General features: G+C 56.5%; 1 protein-coding gene across 3 annotated transcripts in view; it reads left to right on the top strand.

Moving 5' to 3' along the window:
• The window catches only part of ZBTB16 (zinc finger and BTB domain containing 16), a 177,626-nt gene extending 158,893 nt beyond the window's left edge, over window positions 1–18,733 (top strand). For all 3 annotated transcript variants that reach the window (XM_080815627.1, XM_080815628.1, XM_080815629.1), the window contains 3 exons: window positions 11,310–11,480; window positions 16,235–16,402; window positions 18,388–18,733. In XM_080815627.1, coding sequence (XP_080671753.1) covers window positions 11,310–11,480; window positions 16,235–16,402; window positions 18,388–18,617 — 569 coding nt within the window. In that variant the 3' untranslated portion in view covers window positions 18,618–18,733. The remainder of the gene's footprint in view (window positions 1–11,309; window positions 11,481–16,234; window positions 16,403–18,387) is intronic.
• The last annotated feature ends 378 nt before the right edge of the window (window positions 18,734–19,111 follow it).

Genomic DNA, 19,111 nt, shown 5'->3' with positions numbered 1-19,111 from the left:
CCCAACTCGAATGCCAATGAAGCACTGGAGTAGCTCTCTGTTTACTAATTATCCGTTTTTACTCCAAGCCACGCTGGCTGGCTTGTCTGATTAAATCGGATTTGTGGGATAGAGAACAGCTAGCAGAGTTTTCTCTATAGTAAACGAGATTGAAACTATGGGCCGCCTGGCTGCACACTGTAAATTATATTTCCTTTTAAAGGGGACGTGTCTCTTTTATTTCTCTGTCGCCCCACCCGCGTATTAAACTTTACGGTACAGAAACGGACCCGGCGCATCCTCCCCGAGGAGCCGGCTCGCTCCGGTTACTTTCCGTGTTGCTCTCCCGAGAGCTTGGGAAGGAGACGGGGAGCTGGATCCCGTGCAGCTCGGCCCGGCTCTGTTTCGTTTTCGGTCCTTTCTTTTCTCCCCTCTATCCTGGGGGCGAGTTTTCCTTACCCCGTTATTCCCAAAGGCACCTGAGATGATTTGGGGTCTTTGAATCCATCCCAAAGAGTCCGAACAAGAGTTCTAGCACAAACATGGACTGGGACCCAACCCAAGAGGTTTGGTGTTTCGGAAAGACCCCAGCGATGGGTAGTATCCGGCTCGGGCGGGCAGGGGCGGCAGTGTAGGGTCCGACCGTTCCTAAAAACTTATATTTGCTCTTTTGGTTCGCTCTGGAATGAAATCCTATCCTCTGACCAGAATGACATGATGATCACCTGGTTTCTCCCTGGGAGGCCCCCGAGAAAGCCAGGGCACAGGTCATGAAGGGCTAGGGTGTCTGTGGGCCTGCGCCTAAGGTTGAAGGTCAGGTTCAGAAAGCAGGTGTGTCCTCCCCTCATGCCCTGGGACCTGAGGCCTGGCCTAGAGCAGCTGGGTTCTCCTGTTTATTCCTCTCTGTCTAGGAAGGCCACCTCCACCCTTCATCCTCCCTATAAAACTCTCTCTCTCCCCATAAAACGAATTCAGGGCAGCCCAAAATAAGGTGTCACAGGCTGAGCTCTAACTCTGCCATTGCTAAGACGTTCCCTCCCGAGAGCCTGGCCTGCCCCGCCTTGACTCTTGGTATCTGTCTTTGTGCTGGAGCTCTTTATATTTGAATTTGTTTCTGCATGTCCTCCAAAATACCGGCCTGCGTGCTTTCCCCCCTTTTGGCCATTGTGCGAGGTACAGTACGGGAAGGCCGTACCGGGCCTTGTGATAGCCCGGTTACCGTGGGAATGAATGGCCAGCACCCTCTCAGGCTCCCAGCCTCCTTTTAATTGTTGACAGTAAAAAGCGTTTAAAAGCTGCTTAATTTGTAATCATCTTCTGGGGGGGAGAGGAGAGGAACCATTAAAATGCCAGTAAAATGAATACGTCCTTCTCTCTCTCTCTCTCTCTCTCTCTCACTTTTTGGTTGGGTTTTGTTTATTTATGTGGGCTTGCTTTTTCTTCTCAATGCCTGATGTGTGTCAGATACTGAAATGGCTCTGAAACAATCAGCATTTCACTTTATTTTGAGTATCTGTCCCCCCAGCCCCTGCTCGCTTCCCCAGACCATGCTGGGTCTCTGGGTCTCTGTCTGCCTCTGGCTCTCCTGGTCTACCCTGGCTCTTGTCTCTGGACCACCTTCTACCTTCACCTCCCTGTCTCTGGAATACATCGAGGGGTTACAGGACGTGTTGGAGGAGACCCCAAGCTGAGTTGTTTTCCCAGAGACCCTCTTCTGGGCCCTGGTTCCTCCCCCGGGGCGGGGGCCTCAAGATGAGTCGGGGCAGGCCTGGCAGTGGACAGATTGACTCTCCATAGAAGACGTCTTGTCCACCTAATGAACGTACGTGAGGAAAAAGACCTGGTAAGAACTTATTCTCCAAATAAGGACATTGAGCCTTCTCTTCGGGTGCAGCCGCAGGGCCCTCCCGTCAAGTTCTAGGCCCACGGTTGAGGCGTCCAGTGCCCGGTACGTGTAGGCACAGGGCCCTAAGGAAATCAGAGGGTCACTTGTTACGACGGTGTTGGGGGCATGGGAGAGCAAGTTCTGCTCCCCTGTCCCCATCCCATCAGCACAGAGCCCTGTAGGCACCCTCAGACCCAGTGACTCCGGGATCGCCCTTCTGAGTGGATGGCCAGTTCTGGAAGGAACTCAGTAGGTAACTCGTGGTCACTTGGGAGAAAGGACCTGCCGGGTTCTCTCAAGTCTTGCTTTCCCCCATCTTCCGAGAACTCCCTGTCTCACAGGGCTGCTTGAGAGGGGTTTAGGAGTGATAGACCTGGCTTGACCTCCAACAGATTCTCACTTAAGATTAGGTCTTAATGTTCCCTCACCTGCGACTATCCCTCTGTGAGCCCAAGACAGAGGTTTCCAGGGAAGCCTCGAGATTCTCTTTAACTAAAAGAGGGCTGTCAGATCAGACTTTGAAGGAGCAATGCCTGAACTACATCTCAGTGGGAGAAAGGATCTCTCAGTCTTCAACAGGCCTAGGATAATTGACTGCTAGAGTAGGGGGAAAAGCTTTCAAGGATCATTTACTTCCACATTCATTTTTCCAGTGAGGAAACGGAGACCCAGAGAGGTCTAGTCACCTACCCAGCAGTACACAGCAAGTTAGTCGCTGAGTCAGGACTTGAGACAGGCCTTCTGGCTGAAGACCCCAGCGCTTTCCCCTCTTCTACCCCTCTTCCACGGCGAGTCTTTAGTGAGAAGTCCTAGGAGGAAAAGCTGAGCTTAGGGTCCCTAAGGCAGCTTGTCCACCTGCCCCAATCCCCAACCCCATCTCCTCTGCCTGGTCCCATCTCCAAGGCACGCTCCTCCGCCAGGGTGGCTAGTACCTGTGAGGAGCTTCTGATCCCAGGGCTGGGCTGGGCTAGGCGACGGCAGGCTGCTGCCCCTTTCCTCTCGGGGGCTGTTGAAGTTGGTCCAATTTTTCAATCGTGGGCCAATTAGTTTCACAAATGGGGGCCCCTGTGGTGCCAGGGCGCATTTGTTCCGGGCCTGCGCACTGGCCAGGCCCCATTGTCCTGCCTCCCGCCCCCGTGTGGGCCCATTGTCCTCGCCCCCAGCGGGTGCAGCTTACCGCTGATTTATACGGGCAGGCGTCCTGCGGGCTACAGGCTGCACCGCCACAGCTGGCCGAGGTGCTTAAGGCCGTGGACCCTGTGACCTTTGCCCCAGTCCTGCTGTCATTTTGAAAGTTACAGACCAGAGGGCTGCATACCTCTCTGGATTTACTTCCCACCCCAAGCCCACCCCCTGCACACACACACACACACACACACACACACACTCTCTCTCTCTCTCTCTCTCTCTCTCTCTCTCTCCCCCTCTCCCCACCCCTCCTTCTTTGCTTCCTCCTCTTGCTCTCATGGTGGAAGTTTGGATTCAGGAATGTCTGGAAGGGTTCAGGAACATGACTGGGAAGTGGCTGCAGGTGCAGATGGGAAGTACCAGGAGAGGCAGCCGGTCGCTTCTGGTGCGGAGGACGCAGTTACTTCCCCTCGTGTGGCTCTGAATCCTAGGCTTCCTTAACTTCTGCATCAGACGCCGGGGGTGGGGGCGGAATGGAGGCACACGTTCTCATCAGTTTGACGTCTTGCAGTTGAGTTTGCCCTTGGCACCCTTTCTGCCAGGGGCCCGTACCCCCGGGAAAGTGGGGCCCGCCGGGAGGTGAGTGGAGCGCGGAGGCGGTCATGTCACCAGGCAGCAGCAGAGCACCGATCTGGTCCCCATTTCACCTGTTGACACTCTCCTGCAAACCAGACTCAACTTTCTTTCTCCATTTTCCTTCGTTCCTTTCCTTTTCCAACCCCTTTCTTGTCCCCCTCCCCCAGTTTCTCTTCCTCTCCGGCTCGTTTGTTGGAGTGATTGACAAAATTAGTAAATCCATTCATGTTACTTTTATTGTGCAGGTCTCAATAAATCCCCCGTGTCCGGGGTGCACCTTAATGAGCTAGTGAGCTGACAAATTTGTTTACTGTAGCTGGAGGTGCTGGGTAATGAAATGCACTTGTGTCTGCAGCTCACTGCTAAACAAATACACAGTTTTCTGGAAGCCAGCATTGCTAGCTGCTGCCTGAGGGTGCAGCCACATTCCCCCAGAGACCGAGAGGGTGTGCACGCGCACACACGCGCAGGGGTGTGTGCCTTGAGACATGTAATCACTCACCCGTCCGTGGTTTCATTTTAAAACAAATTTGAATCAGCTGCTCTAGCCCCGCCCCTTTTTTGGTTATTCATTGAGAACTCCCTGCTCCGTGGGCTCATGATATGAAACCCTCACATTCCTCCTTTCCCTTGTGGAAGTGGAAGTTTCTATAGACTGCCTTCCAAGATTCCAGAAAAAGGAAACAGAGGTGGGAGGGCTGGATGAGGAGACTGGAACTGACAAGGCTGAAATCGACAAGAAGACTAGATGCTAAGGTTTTCAGCTTCAGGCTTGGTCTGAGAAGAGGTAACTGAACCGATGATTAAAGGTGTCCCAGCAGCAGGCGACTCTGTATGTGGGAGACAAGACCCCATACACAGGCTGGTGGCTAATCTGGTTCAAGGCAGGCCTCCCGAGGTGTCTTCTCCATCTTCTCTAGCTGTCCTTCGAGGGAGGCTGTCAGCAGTAAAGGAAATAGTGGGGCTTGTCTCCCACTCTTGGAAGCTGTCTTTCTCAGGGGTCACGGGGCTGATGCTTTCTTGCTATGGGCAGACTGGGCCCTCATTGTGCAAGCAGCTAGCTTTCTGAAGAAGGCTGGGATTTCAGGAGCTCAACCCAAATGCTCCTGTCACTTGTCCCCAAGAGGATATCTAACAGGGGAGCTCTTGGCCCTTTCTCCAGTAGATTCCTTGAAAAGGAGCCAAACCCTAAAGGATGGTACAGGGGGAGTCAAAAGGGAGGCACCCCTACCATTGTCATGGCTGGGCATTCATTTCCTTTCTGTCTGCTCTCTGTCCCTGCCCCCTCTGCACCTGTAGCCTTTTCCACCCCTTGAGATGCAGACAGAACCTTCCTGTGGGGTGAGTCAGCCTCGGGCTGCTTGTCTCCTCTTGGTCTTTTTCTCTTGCCCAGTGGATGATGCGGTTCTTCCATTCTTCTGTGCTCTTTAACAATGACTTGGGGGGCAGGGGCAGAGGAGGGAGCAAGGGGAAAGATAGGGAAGGGGGAAAGACCACAGTCTCCGGGATGGTTTTGGTGTGGGGCTACCCAGGGTTGCCTGTGGCTAGAAATGGCATCCAGGAGGTCAGAGGGAGTAGAAAGGCCTGTCTGAAGGATTTGGGGGTCAGGTTGGGGGTGCGGGGTGGGGAATGGTTCTAGTTTAAATCAAGGTTTTTGCAGCCGCCCTAAAGTTGATATTTTCTTCCTCTGGGGAGAAAAAACAAAACCGTGGGCAGGGGGTGGTGGGGAAGGCAGCTGTTCTTCTGCTGGGTGAGGTGAGGTGGGGTTGGCCCCGACAAGCCCATCCATGGGCCATGTACACACGCAGACACACACAGGCGTGCACGAAGTCCAGCACACGCACACGTGGCAGTCACAGCTAGCTTACCAAAAAAAGCCAGAGTATATTTAGATCCCTCTGCTCTTTTGATTAAGAAACTGCTTATGCTGGAGATAATAAGAGCCTTGTTCCAAGAAGGTGTAGCACCTGAACATCTTTTCCAGCTGTGTACCCCTCTGATCCTGCTCCTTCCTTTCTATTAAAGAGCTAATTGGTATGGAAATGGCACAGGTGTAAACATGAGGGTTTTGTGTCTCATAATTTCAGACCTGGTCATCACCTCGGTGAAATAAATATCCTGGAGCTGGGTTCCGCCCTGGCCTTGGCTTCCTCCCATCATTTGGCTATAATTAAACTTGTTTTAAATCGAGAGTCTGCTAGTTGGACATGCCCTGCAGCCAGAACGGGCCGTGCTGCCTTTAGGGCTAGATGGGGGGATGGGCTGTGGGTCACCGTCTCCTGAGACAGAAGGGAGGCAAGTGGCAGCCCAGATATTTGCTTGGGCCCTGTCCACGTTACCCAGACCCAGGCTTTTCATTCAAGAGGTTATCTCATTCCATAACCTGTTACATTACCTCTAGTCATATACCGCGTCGGGCAGACACCCTTGGAGTGCAGCTCAAGACGGAGCCCCCATTCATTCTTTGGAAGAGCAGAGGAGGTGCTGTTCCTTGACCTGATAAATTATTTCCTTTGGACCCAGGCTAATTTATGTGGCCGGTTTACATTATGATTTCCGGATTGGTACAAAACAGAAACTTTGCAGAATTTACGTACTCAGAAACACGTGTCCTTGCCTCCGAACAGTCCTGGGAAGTTAAAGTTGGAAGGGGCAGGTGAGTTAGGAATGGGAATGCAGTTTCCCTAGAGGAAGGAACGAAGCCCAGTGTCCCGGCGCCAAGGCGGGGCTGCCGCTCGGGGGCCAGCACGGAGGTCGGCTGGATTCACTGCATCTTTCGGTGGTTTCGGTCTTTGCTGCTGACCCACAGAGCTCAGATGCAGAGTGGGAACTGGGGAGTCCTGTCCAGCCTTCCAGACAGACACGAGAGGCCCCAACCAGATCAGATGACTGTGGGTCACTTGGTGTTACTGATTTCCAAAGAGAGTCTCACTGGAAGTGCTCGGTAATGGCTGCGTTTGGTCTGAGTTTCTCTCTAGCTCTAGCTGTCTGGCTTTCTGTACTAGGACTGCCCCCCGCCCCCCCCCACCTCCGGCCCCTCGTCTGCCCTTTGCGATTGTCCCACAGCTCCTTCCTTAGTCTCTGATGCACCATGCAGTTACCGGGTGCCTACGCTCCGCCAGGCCCTGTGCTCTGGGTTGGGGAACATGAAGATTAAGGGAGCAGTTCCTGCTTGCGATCTAGTAGGCAGAGCTGAATGTCAAAAATAAATGCATCAAAGGGTTTTCTGTGCTGTCGTCGTGAGGGCTTTAGAGGAAGAAGATGTTCTTGGCATTGAGTCCTAAATGGTGTAACTCATCCAAGATGCCCCCTCTAGAGTCAGCTTTCTGGAAGCAGCCGCCCAGCATCGATAGAACAACTTCAGCTCGTGTGTTACGCAGGGCGGCCGTGAGCCCCATCTGGGCCGTCCGTGGCTGTAGGGGGATGCCTGGCTGGAAGGGGGGATCAGAGGCGGGGATCCAGCCCTCTTTGCTCACCAGAGCCGTGCACCCAGGCGACTATCTGGGTCTGCCCAGAGTAAGAGGCATGATTCTCCCGTTCAGACAAAGGCAGCGTCCGGGCTGGCAGGGGCTCTGCTCTCACTTTATAGTTGGAGCATCATTTGATGCTCTCAGTGACAACTGGGTGGCCAGGGACGAGCAAACCCTGGTCCAGAGAAGTTCACTGACTTGCTCAGTCACAAGGCAAGGAAGTAGCAGAGCCAAGCCCCCCTGTGCTGCTTTCATCTCCCTGGTGTCACGCCAACCAGATGATTCCCGAAGGTTTTCTGCAACCGGTGGAGGTCGTCCCGCCTCCCCAGTGGTATCAGGCATGAGGTCTGTCTGTAGCAGCAGAAGGAGCACCAGGCGTCCCTGGGGCTCGGGTGGTGCGAGGAGCCGCGTTGTCACGCCGCCCGGCCTCTTGCCCAGCTGCACGTCTCATGGCAGCTAATGAATTGCTAATACAATTTTCTAGATAATTTTATTTCCATAGTTCCACATTTTAATGTGTTTCCAAAAGCTAGCATTTATTTGCTTAATCTCCCAGTGTAATAGAATCTGCCCTGACTCATCATACATGCGAACAATCAGCTAGGCAGGAATGGCAGCAAATGGTTTAATAACTCAAATCTAGTCTCTGGATTTTTAGCTTGCATGCACCAGTAGCTTTTCTTGGGTCTTCTCCACTTCTCCACCCACCCCACCCCCGCCACCTTCTCCTTTTTAAATATTTTTCTGTCTTCTCAGCTGTTGGTCTCCAAACACAGGAGAGGGGAGAATGGATACGGGGCCTCAGAGACCCTTTCTTTTCATCTCTGCGCCTCGGCCAGGGTATCAGTGGTCAAGGAGGGCCCCTGTGCCTGGTGAGGTGTACCAGGAAGGGGAGAGGGACCCTTTCAGGGACATGGTGGCATTTCCTTCCCAAGTGGGGATGATGTCATTTGAAACCGGCCACCAGGGTGCAGAGCTGGCCACCTGGGGACTTGGGGTGCACCCCACTTCCCAGTGGAGCCCCCATGCCGGATCCCGTCATACTGTCTTCCCCGGACCTCATTTCTCTGCCCCCACTCCTGTCCCCAGAGTGCCTGCCCTGGCCAGGGCCCCACTCTCCTCCAGTGGGATTACAAAGCCATGAGCTCTCTCCCTTCTGCCAGTCGCTTGCCTCTGCTGTTGGCCCCCACGCTGGGGGCACTGCCCTTGCATACAGGTCGGTTCCTGCTGGCACCGCGCCCCCACCCCAGCCATTCCAGGCACCACCGAGCCCACGGGTCCCACTGACCTTCCCGGCGTATCTCCACCCTCTGGGGCTGTCCTGGGTCCCTGCCTGCTCTGAAACTTACTTGTGGTGTTTCCCGAGCTCGGTCTCTCCGTTTGTCCCTCCTCCCGGTCCCGGGCTTCTCAACAGTCTTCCTTTCTCAGTGCTACAGTTCTCATGGAGTCTCCCCGTCTTGTCCCCCGGCTGGTCTCCGTGTCTGTGTCCCCAGCTCATCCAGGACCCCAGTTCTCTGGTGGGTCTCAGCCTCCCCCTTGTCACCTCTTGGGGTCTACGCTTGGTGACTGTTCATGGAGGGTGCTGGATGGATGCGACGTGGGTTTAGGCCGTCCTGAGTATGGGTGGCCTAAGGGGGACAGCTTTGAGGAACCTTGGAAAGACCCAGGGAGCTGAGGGTTGTGGTGTCCTCAGTCCGTCCTGCTGCGGGGTACCAGCCCACAGAACTCCTCTGGGCCTGGCGGTGTAGGCTTGGAGTGTCCCTACCAGGAATGTCACACTCTCTCTGACCCAGGTGCCTTCCACGCTGGGGATCTCAGGTGATGTCCAAGGGGGCACCTGGGGTGATGAAGGGCTCAGCTTGCCCACGAGGCCGGCTCCGGCTTACCAGTGGGAGGCAGCAGTTCGACATCTGGCTTAGCTGGGGCCGGGGCTGGGGGCCCTTGGGATGAAAGGGCCAGAGCCGCCATGTCGCAGAGCTCGCTGCAGATGGCCTGCGCACCTAGGCGTGCTGGACACTGAGCACTTGCCGTCAGCCCTGGGGCTGCGCCCGTCTGGCAGGCCTCTCCCCTCAGCCAGGTTCAGCCAGACACGCCAGTACCTCCCTGAGTTCTTGCTGGCCCCAGGACGTGGGAAGGGTTCAGAGAACTGTACCTTGTGACTCTGCTTCCAGCGCTCCCCCCCACCCGGGTTTTCTAATTGTCGCTGGAGCAGCCCCGGATGCGCTGGGGCTCCCGGCCCAAGCGGGGTGAGAGCTGGCACACTGGCCCTATGGTGCCCCTTCCAGAAGCCCGGATAGACAGGCAGCCCAAGGCTGAGCTCCGTGGTGGCGGAAATCAGACAGACCTCCGCATTCTCACATCTCAGCTCTGCCTCTTCTGACTGTGAGACCTTAGGCAACTTGCGTAACTGCTCTGTTTTCCCGTTCGTGGCCAGGGGGATGAGAATGCCTGCCTTGTGGGGTTGGGTGCGCGTGTTAATTGGGATGGCAGCGTAGCTAAAGTACCTGTACTGGTTCCTTTCCCTTGTGCTCATCGAGGCCGGGAGCAGAACGGTGCTTTTGCATTGTGTGCAGCGTCTCCTGGACCTGGGTGCTGGCTGCGGCTACACGGGTGACTGTGAGGGCTGGAGGAGCGGGATGGGGGGGGTCTAGCCTTCCTGCTAGTTCATCCTAAACCCAGCCGTGAATGGGACTCGGGCAGAGAGAACAGACCACCCCTTTGCTGTCTCCCTGGTTGGACCAGACTGGGAATAAGGTCTTCACGCCATCCTTCTCTTCACCCCACTTTCTGCCCAGAGCTCCTCGATTCCGCACTGAGCCACCCACAGAGAGCTCTGCCCTTCCTCCCCTCGGGGCTGCACTGACAGATGGTAGGCCTGTCCACCTTTCCCACTCGTGTCGTCTGCACAGGGCCAGGCGGTGCAGGGCTGGGTATCAGATGCCAGCCAGGGGGCAGCCGATGAGCTGCCCAGGGGAGCGGACCTGCTTGGGGAAGTAGGATCCAAAGTGGTGGCCAGTGAGCCCCCCGCGAGGACTCAGATGGTGGGTGTGGATGTTTCCCCGTGTGCTGCTGCACCCAGAGAGGCTGTGGCCCCGGGGCAGGACCAGAAAGGGGGTTGACAGCAAACGGGGATGGCCGCTTGTCTTTGTAGGGTACCACGGGGCACCGACCTGTGCTTGTGATCACTGCGGAGAACAGCCAGACAGAATGAAGTGAAAATCTCATGCCACTCTCTAGCTTAAAATCCTCGGACAGTTGCCCGTTTATCTTGAGATGCTGCCTAAATGTCTTCCCATGGTTTTCAAGACCCCCCTGTGGCCTGGCCCTGCCTGCTGCTCTGGCTTTCCCCTCCACGTCTCCCCAGCCCCCCAGCTGTGCTGTTCTTCTGTCTGATCCTCTGATAACGCGTTCCTTTCTGGGCCAGAGTGTTCACGGCCCCATGTGCTGGGGGACCTCGGTGCTGACAGCAGAGGCTTGGTGTAGGTTTCCAGGGCTAGATCCCCAGTGTCCCAAAGGGAGTCCTTCTTACAGAAGGTACTAGAATAATCATCGTTGAATGAAGAGACTCTTAAGACGTGTACGTCGGTGCAGGGAGAACTGGTTAAAGGAACAGGGTCTGCAGCTAGCCTCTGGAGAGAATGCAGACCCGGGTGGCCTGGGCTGGGACGGCAGCTTCCGAACCCTGTGGAACTTTGGGCAAGTTGTGCCGTCCCCGTGCCCTGTTTGCCTTACCCGAGCGGTGAGGAGGTCGAGCCTGCCTTCTGGCGACAGGACTTCAGAAGAGCTGTATTCGGCCCCTGGCTGGCACGTGCTGTCTTCGTGATTGTGACCCCCCCCCCCCCAGAGGCCTCCCCGACTTCCCGCCTCCCCGCCTCCCGTCCCAGGCTCCGAAAAGTCCCTCTGACGCGTGCCATCTTGGTACCCTGCCCTTGACACAGCCAGGCCGTGCCTCACCTTTGTCGTTGGGACGGATTTGATTGCCTCTTTCTCCCACTAGACTTTAGGCGCCCTAAGGGAGACAGGGATGTCGAGTTTGTCCACCATGGGAACCACACGCCAGGTGCTCCCTCCATGCTGTGTGGCCTGGCCCCCGGGTTCGCCCCTGACCTTGGGGGAGTAGAGGCATAGCCCTGACCCTGGCCCCTGGTGCTTGCTGCAGCCGGATGAATCAGGAGCCGTCCTGAGGCTGTCCCTGCTCCCGTCCCCCGCAGGCACGGACATGGCCGTCTTCTGTCTGCTGTGCGGGAAGCGCTTCCAGGCTCAGAGCGCGCTCCAGCAGCACATGGAGGTCCACGCCGGCGTGCGCAGCTACATCTGCAGCGAGTGCAACCGCACCTTCCCCAGCCACACCGCCCTCAAACGCCACCTGCGCTCACACACAGGTAAGCCCGCCGGGGCTGGGGCGGGGCGGTGCAGGAATCCGAGTCTGGATTTACCTCCCGGGACATACAGGGGAGGAGTCAGGCCAGGTCGGTCCCAGCCCTCCTTTGCTCAAGGTGGGGGCGTGGAGGGGCTTCATAGCGCAGCTAAGTGTTAGCTCTTCTCCCTGACCCACCTAGGGGACCTGCGAGTCTCAGTCTCTCTCTGCTCAACGGAATGTTGAGTTCATTAGGAATGCAGGCTCTTGGGTCCCCCCCAACCAAAACTTGGACTTCGTGGATATAGAAAGGGATCCAAGGCGCAACGTGATGAACCCATATTCCCGAGAGATTCTGATGCAGGTGGACCCAAAACGCGTTTTGAAAAAAGCCTACCTGCTTGTTCTCTAGCTGTCTGTGCCACAGCCCTCGCCTCTCCCTGTCCTCTACCGCATGGACACACGCGCCTGACAGTAGCCCCGGAAATGTTAGGAAGGGGTCCTGCTTGCCCTGAAATAACAGAAGCACGTTTTCTGTCCTTGGCCATTAAGCTTGATTAGGGGAGACGATGAGGGCACATAGACAAGGAGCCAGTGATGGAGGAGGAAGGTACTTGTGAGCCAAGGGGGCTGGGCCGTGTGGCCGGTACTGGCTCGTCCCTGCGGCTACCCATTAGGTTGACCCCGAGGGCCAGGAGGCAGGTTGCTTTGGGTGACTTAAATTCATTCCTTTCTCTATGACAAAACTGAGTCTTCACTGACTGCACATGGGTAAAGGAGTGTCCCTTTCTGAGTCTGCGTGTGTCTCTGCCCGTGTGTGCTCTGTCCTGGGTTTGGCGTGAGACTGGGGGATGGGGTGGGGCCAGGGAGACAGAGGCCGACTCCGTATCGGGGTCTGTAACAGGGTGTTGCTCATGACTCTTGGAAAAGATATCAAATCTGTGTGCCTCAAGACACGAGTGGTAGGACCCTCTCTATCCTCGTTCTTGGGTCTCGTCACAGCTCTGGGATTAAGTATGCAGGCCAGACCTTTCCTGGGTGGCATGCCCTGCTGACGAGGCGGGGGTGCTTTCCTTATCGTGGACCGAGCAGGTCTGCCCTCCCAGCAGCATGCAGCCTCATCCAGGAGCCTGCCTGGCGTTGCACTTTCTGATGCCACTCACTCGAGGGGAGCACGCATCACCTTCAGCATCACCTGACTTGCTGGAACCATCGAGGTTTGCTGGCATAAGACAAGGGGAGGTCTCAGCGGGTAGGGCCCAACAAGAAGGGCTGAGAAGGGGGTGTCATCTCTGTAGTGACTGTGTGCACATTCCCTTCAGGTCTTCACACTCCCCCCTCCTGGGTCCCCAAGTTCAGCCTCAACATGGTGGCCAACCGCTTCTGAGCACGCTGCTAGGTCAAATCAGCTGCTAGTCAAATCCATGGGACTTGAAGGATCCCAACTTGCCGAGTCCACCCAGGATACGCCCTGCTCTGCCCGCGTTCTCTTCTAGGAGCGCAGGCCTCGAAACAGCCCCTGCTGCCGGGCCCGTCCTGGCCGGGATCTGTGGGGAGGTGCTCTCTGCAGACCGAGTTTGGGAGAAGTACTTGTGTAATCGAGGAAACGCGGAGCACGCCGCTGGCCCCGCGTGCCCGTGCTTGCCCCCATTGATTCTCACACCCGTGAGGCCCCGTGCACACCAGCCCTCTGCAGGCCGAGCCCACCCCCCACACAATGCCTCATTACTATTCCGTTGTTCTTGGCCCGGTTGCTGCTGGGGCCGGGTGTTTAGCATCGGCAGCTGTGTTTGGTAGGTTAGTCCAGCCGCGCTCTTGGCATTGATGGATCCCTGATTCACACGGCTCGTCATATAATAAACTCTCAGCTGTGCTAAAGGCAGGGGCTGGCAGGGAGGGGCCCGAGGAGCGGCCGGGATGGGGTCTGGCTGGTGCCAGGGAAACCACCAGGTGAGGCCAGGCCGCTGGGGTCACAGATGCACTGGGCAGGCCAGAGGGCCTCTAATTAGTCTCGTTTGTCCTGCACTTAATGTCAAGCTCATTAAAGAGGCTACAGAGTTAATCAACATACCACAAATTGGATTTTGAGTTCTGCAGCCAGTTTTGTGTACATTGTGGCAACACTGACACCATTAACTCTCAGGGTGAGGATTTTAGGCCAGGTGCTCGCCGGGCTTCAAAGTCTGTGTGTGCATGTGCGTGTGTGTGTCTTTTTTTTTCCTTCTAAGTTCTTTTCACTCCTTTCCCTGGGCTGACTCTGGAGATTTCCTATTTAAACTCATTTAACTTGTGATCCACTTCATAATTAAATTCATAAAAATCGGATCAAACAAACCTCTCTGCCTTAACCCTTTGTTTTTTAAACTCTCAGGGCCCCCCTCTGGAGGGGAAGGCACAGACGGCGGCTCCCCGCACCCCCCGCCCCCCAGGCGGGTGGCTGCCGATGTACGTTTTAATTACCGGCTCTCGTTGGAAATCTCACGTGGCCCTTGTTTTATTTATTTATTTATATCTTAATGAGGATACTGAATCCTTGATTAAAGTCGTTATCGTTGCCAGTTCGGCAGGGAGGGGGAGTCGGATGTGAGACAGGGGCTGTGTGTTCAGATGTCTGCAGAGAGAAGGAGTGGCAGGGGGACCACAGGCCCGCCCAGACTGACCCTCGCTCAGACAGACACACGGCTAACGAGGACCAGGGTCTGCACCGACCTCTACTCCCCTTGGGGTTGGGTGGGGCTGGCTAGGGACCGGGCCGTCTGCCCAGCCCTAGCAGAGAGAGGGTGGGCAGTGCCAAAACCCCCAGGATTCGGTCTGTCCCCAGACCTGCCTCCTGGATGGGTATGAACTGGGGGGCTGGCTCTGCTCTTTATCTCCTCCCATCTGGGCGTCTGACTCCTCGCCCAAGTGCTCCCACCGACCCTACTCTGCCTTCAGAGCTTCTTGCAGAGAGAGAGGGAGAGCCCATGGTGAGCAGACCCCAGCATCTGCTCCCCACAGAGCCTTAAAAACCCTTCAGAGCCATCAGAAGAGATGAGAATTTATGTGGGGACAGGGGCCTGCATTTGAGACGGGGGGTGGGGGGGGAGGTTGGGTTGGCGGCCTGAGGAGGAGAGAGACAAGAGAGTAAAATATCATTTTAAAGAGGAAGTGAAGGCGCAGGCATGCGAGTCTATAACGAGAAGGACAATTTATGCCCAGGCACGAGTGCAGTTTGACACGGGGATAATGAAAAAACGTAGGTCATTGTGGATGACTTAAACCTTCAGCAGCTGAAGAAAATGTATGAAATGCAGAGGACATTACACGGTTGGCAGACCCGCACATCTGCGGAGGGACAAGTGAAATACAGTGGGCCATTCTTTACCATAAACTGTGGTTGTTGGAGATGCAGCCCAGAGAAATTGTAATTACAGTGACAAGACGAATCAGCGATATTTAAATATTCATGAACAAAGTCTGGGGTGATCTATCTATCTTTATTGTCTCTGCCTTCACTCCTGTAATAAATAAGTCGCTGAAGGCCTCACCTTTCAGCCCCCAAAGCCTCCACTTTGGGTATGAAGCAAAAGACGGTGAATCCCCCCCACCCCACCCTCTCACCCTCCAGAGGCCTGGCTAGCGCCATGCACAGAAGGGAGGCCGACGGGCCCAGCTTCCAGGCCGAGGGGCGGCCGCTCTCCCCAGGCTTCAAGCTTTGTCGACCCACCCTTTGCTGAGTGTCTGCCCCGGGTCAGTCCTGTGCTACGTATCCCAGGGAACCGGGATTAACAAGACTCCCTTCTTGCCCTTGAGCCACTTCCGTCCTAGAAGCATAGTGCACACGGCAGGAGAAACAGGACAGCATGTCGCTTAGCCATCTGATGGGTTATCACGTGTCCGGACCCCGAAACCAGATCTGAGTCCCGACTCCGCTGCTTACGAGCTGTTTGACTGTAGAGACCACCTGAGCACCTCATGCTTCCCCACCGGGCGATGAGAATTCTGCGTATCTTGTCGGGTTACTGCAGTGATTCCCTGATAAGATGTGCGTAAGGTTCCTAGACGGTAGTGAGCCCTCCACGGATGGGGCCGTTTTGATTAGAAGGTACCATAAAAGGTATCCCGCTACTAAAATAACACCATGCTAGGCATTTCTTCTCTTTTGGGACAGAAGAAAGTGACTCAGTATGCCCAGGGGGGTGACACTAACGGGACGCTTCCAAACCATGCTGACGTCCGAGCTGGGCCTTGAAGGATGACTAGGAGTTCGGTGGGGGTGCGGGGAGGAAATCAGGCAGGGGGGTTCGCTGCTGCAACTGTGGAGCAGGGAGAGAGCAGAAGGTGTTTGGGGGTGGTGTCTTCTAGTTTCCCAAGTTGGAAGGGTGTTGTTAAGGGTAGGGGAGTCAGTCAGGTGGGAATGGCTTTTGCCCCTGACCTGCAGGAAAGGGAGAGAAGGTAGCACAGGGAGCTGGGGGGCAAGGTGTCAAGGTGCACAAGTCTGTTCTTCCCTTGCGGGGGTCTGCTGTTCATCCTGGAACCAGTCGGGCTCTCTCTTCCTGAGACTGGCTCTGGACCCATGGGTGAGGCCTGGGCCGCAGTGACATATGCTTACGTGTGCACACACACGCTCCCTGGTTCACACCAGAGGCCAGAAGGGGCCGCGGGTCCTGACGTTGTCTTTGGAGAACGGTGGTGAAGACAGGCAGTCCCGTCTTCCTGGCACACGGACCATGCCCTGCTGTCTCCTAGAGGGGGAGCGCAGGGGAGGCAAGGTCCCGATCCAGCCCCTTGTCCGCACAGGCGACCACCCGTATGAGTGTGAGTTCTGTGGCAGCTGCTTCCGGGACGAGAGCACACTCAAGAGCCACAAACGCATCCACACGGGCGAGAAACCCTACGAGTGCAATGGCTGTGGCAAGAAGTTCAGCCTCAAGCACCAGCTGGAGACGCACTATAGGGTGCACACAGGTACGGGGGACCAGGGAGGGCCCCCGAGCTGGCGTCGGGACCTGGGTGTCAGGGGTGGGGGGAGCATGGCGCAAGGCTGAGCCTAAGAGTGGAGCCCATTCTGGAAAAGGTGAGCACACTGGCCCTTGTGCCTCCGCCAGGGCCAAGGCTGATGCAGACATTGCTAGTCGATCACCGCACACTGGCCTTCCAGGCAGCCATACCCATAGTTCGCAGAGGACAACCATCTATGAGTCCCCGATTGGGGTCAGGTTGGCCTGGTGATGGAAGGCAAAGGCTGGCATAGCTTCTTGTAAGTGGGTCTAGGGGGCACTGAGCTAGGCGAGGATGAGGGCTGGGCTGGGAGTCAGGCTGAGCTTTTGGGGAGCGGAGGAGCAGAGGTATACACAAACCCCTTTATGTGTATAATGTTTACCCCTTCAGAGGGCCTCCATGTTCCTTCTTCTGTAAAAGAAATGCGATCCAGTGTGGGGTCTGGGGACAAAACAAGTGGAGGTGGCCTCAGGGTCCAGCATGGCCCAACTTGGGGCCACCTGCCCACGACAGGCCACCCTGCCCAAGTCTTCCCGACTCCAAGGACAGTGACGTCACCTGAGCTGCTTCCGGTCTGCCACGTGGGGAGTGGTCATAATGTGACCACGGGCAAATGCTACAGAATCCTTCCTTTCTGGAGAGCCAGTGTTAAACATCCTTCCAGGCAGCTCACTGCGGGTGGGCGGGGCAGAAGGGTAGATACTCAGAAGGACTTCCCAAGAGGATGCGAGGTAGTGGGAGGTAGTGGGATCCAGCAAACTAGGACGCCTCCTCCAGTCAGGGGAACAGCTGTCCCAACCAGAGGACAGAAGACGGGGGAGACATGACCTCGGACAGGTCCCGCTGGCCGCTGGCTGAGGGGAGAGTATGCACCCATGTGCAGGGCAGGGGCGGGAGGGGGGAAACAGAAGACACAACAGGGAGAGGATACTGCGTCGTCCGAGTTTTGCTCTCTCGCCTCCAGCCTGCGCCACAAGGAGAGCCTCAGGTGCTTGGTGTTGACAGCTAGAGTCACTCCAAGCATTTTCCAGAGCCCTGGGGCTTCCTTAGCCCCCTGCCGGGGATGTGACCCGGCGAGCGGATCATTAAATGCATTGGTGGTGACTATTGTAAATAGCAGGTCGATAGTTAGATCACTTTGGCTGTTCATTACTTCATTATTTGCTGGGGCCTCTGCACAGAGGAGTATCGATAGCGAGATGGCTGGCCAGTTAATTACTGTATCGAAACAAGGTTCCCTCACACCCTCTGCTCAGCTCCAGGGGACTCTAACCAGGAGAAGGCTGCAGAGCACCCAGGGTGTGGCCAGGCACTCCCAGGCTATCTGTTCCTCCCAAACCCCTTTCTAGCCCCACCGGGAAGGCAGGGTCCAGGGGCAGCTTCTCGGAGCCTTAGAGGAGTAGCCGTCCCGAAGGAAGCACGTTTGAAGGACAGGGTTCCCTCACTTTGACCTCCCTCCTCCCCACCAGCCGTAGCCCCGAAAGGACTCTACCCCTGGTTCCCCCTGGAAAAAACTGTGCTGAAGAGCCATCCCCGAGGGCTTTTTGGCACTTCACTGGCCCTTTCCTAGACCCCCACGTCCTTTCTTGGGAAGGGAAGATTCTGGGCCTTTAGGAGGGTTGAGGAGAGCAAGGCAGGGCTAAGGGTGTGCGAGCAACACTGCAGCCGCGTGCTGCCCGGGGCTGGTGAGATGAGCCACCGGGAAGCACCGTGGAACCCGCAGCTCCAGGCGCCCTGGCCACGCCGCAGGGGCCCGGTGGGTCAGTGGACCAGAGGCTGCCGCCCTGGGTGGTACGTCCATCATCACGGAGGGCTCTCGTGGAAAGCGCTGAACTAGAGGGACCGATGTCCCCAGCAAGCGTGAGGGTCCCCCCCTAGACACCCCCTCCACACCCTCAGGGAGGCCTTCATGGCTCCCCCCCGCACTGGCTCTCTCCCGCCCTCCCCCCCAGGCGAGAAGCCCTTCGAGTGCAAGCTGTGCCACCAGCGCTCCCGGGACTACTCGGCCATGATCAAACACCTGCGCACGCACAACGGCGCCTCGCCCTACCAGTGCACCATCTGCACCGAGTACTGCCCCAGCCTGTCCTCCATGCAGAAGCACATGAAGGGCCACAAGCCCGAGGAGATCCCGCCCGACTGGAGGATAGAGAAGACTTACCTCTACCTGTGCTACGTGTGAGCGGGCAGCCAGGGTAGCGGCGCTCCGGCAGGGTGAAGTCCGCGAGCGACTGGGCGACAAAAGAGAAACAGAACAAAAAGGAAGGAAAAAAAGAAAAAAAAAAAAGGAAAAAAAAAAAAAGAGACAAGAAAAAGGAAACCTGATAGCTGTCTGGCCTTGGACTCTCTCTGGGGCTCCAGGTGACCCGATGCCCGGCCACTGCCCCTCCCCAGGGGCTTGGGGGGCCCCCTCTGTCCCTCCTCTCTGGCTGGGCTCTGGTTGGCCTCATGTTCTTGGGTGGGGGGCGGAGGGGGTTTGTCCGGCTCAGAGGGCGGTATGTTTTTCTCTTCCCTCCACCCAGAACCCCCTTCGATGTCCAGAAGTAGAGGCAGGGGAGGGGGCAAGGGGGCCTCTGGTCGGAGCCCAACAATCCGCCTGTCCCCCTCTCGCTGACTCCTCAGAACGGGGTTGGGGGCAGGGAGGGGGCCTGCAGGTGGTGGGCTGGGCCGGTCGCG

The sequence above is a fragment of the Martes martes genome (genome assembly GCF_963455335.1).
Source record: "Martes martes genome assembly, chromosome: 10".
Taxonomy (NCBI): Eukaryota; Metazoa; Chordata; class Mammalia; order Carnivora; family Mustelidae; genus Martes; species Martes martes.
This window is presented reverse-complemented; position numbering and strand designations above follow the sequence as displayed.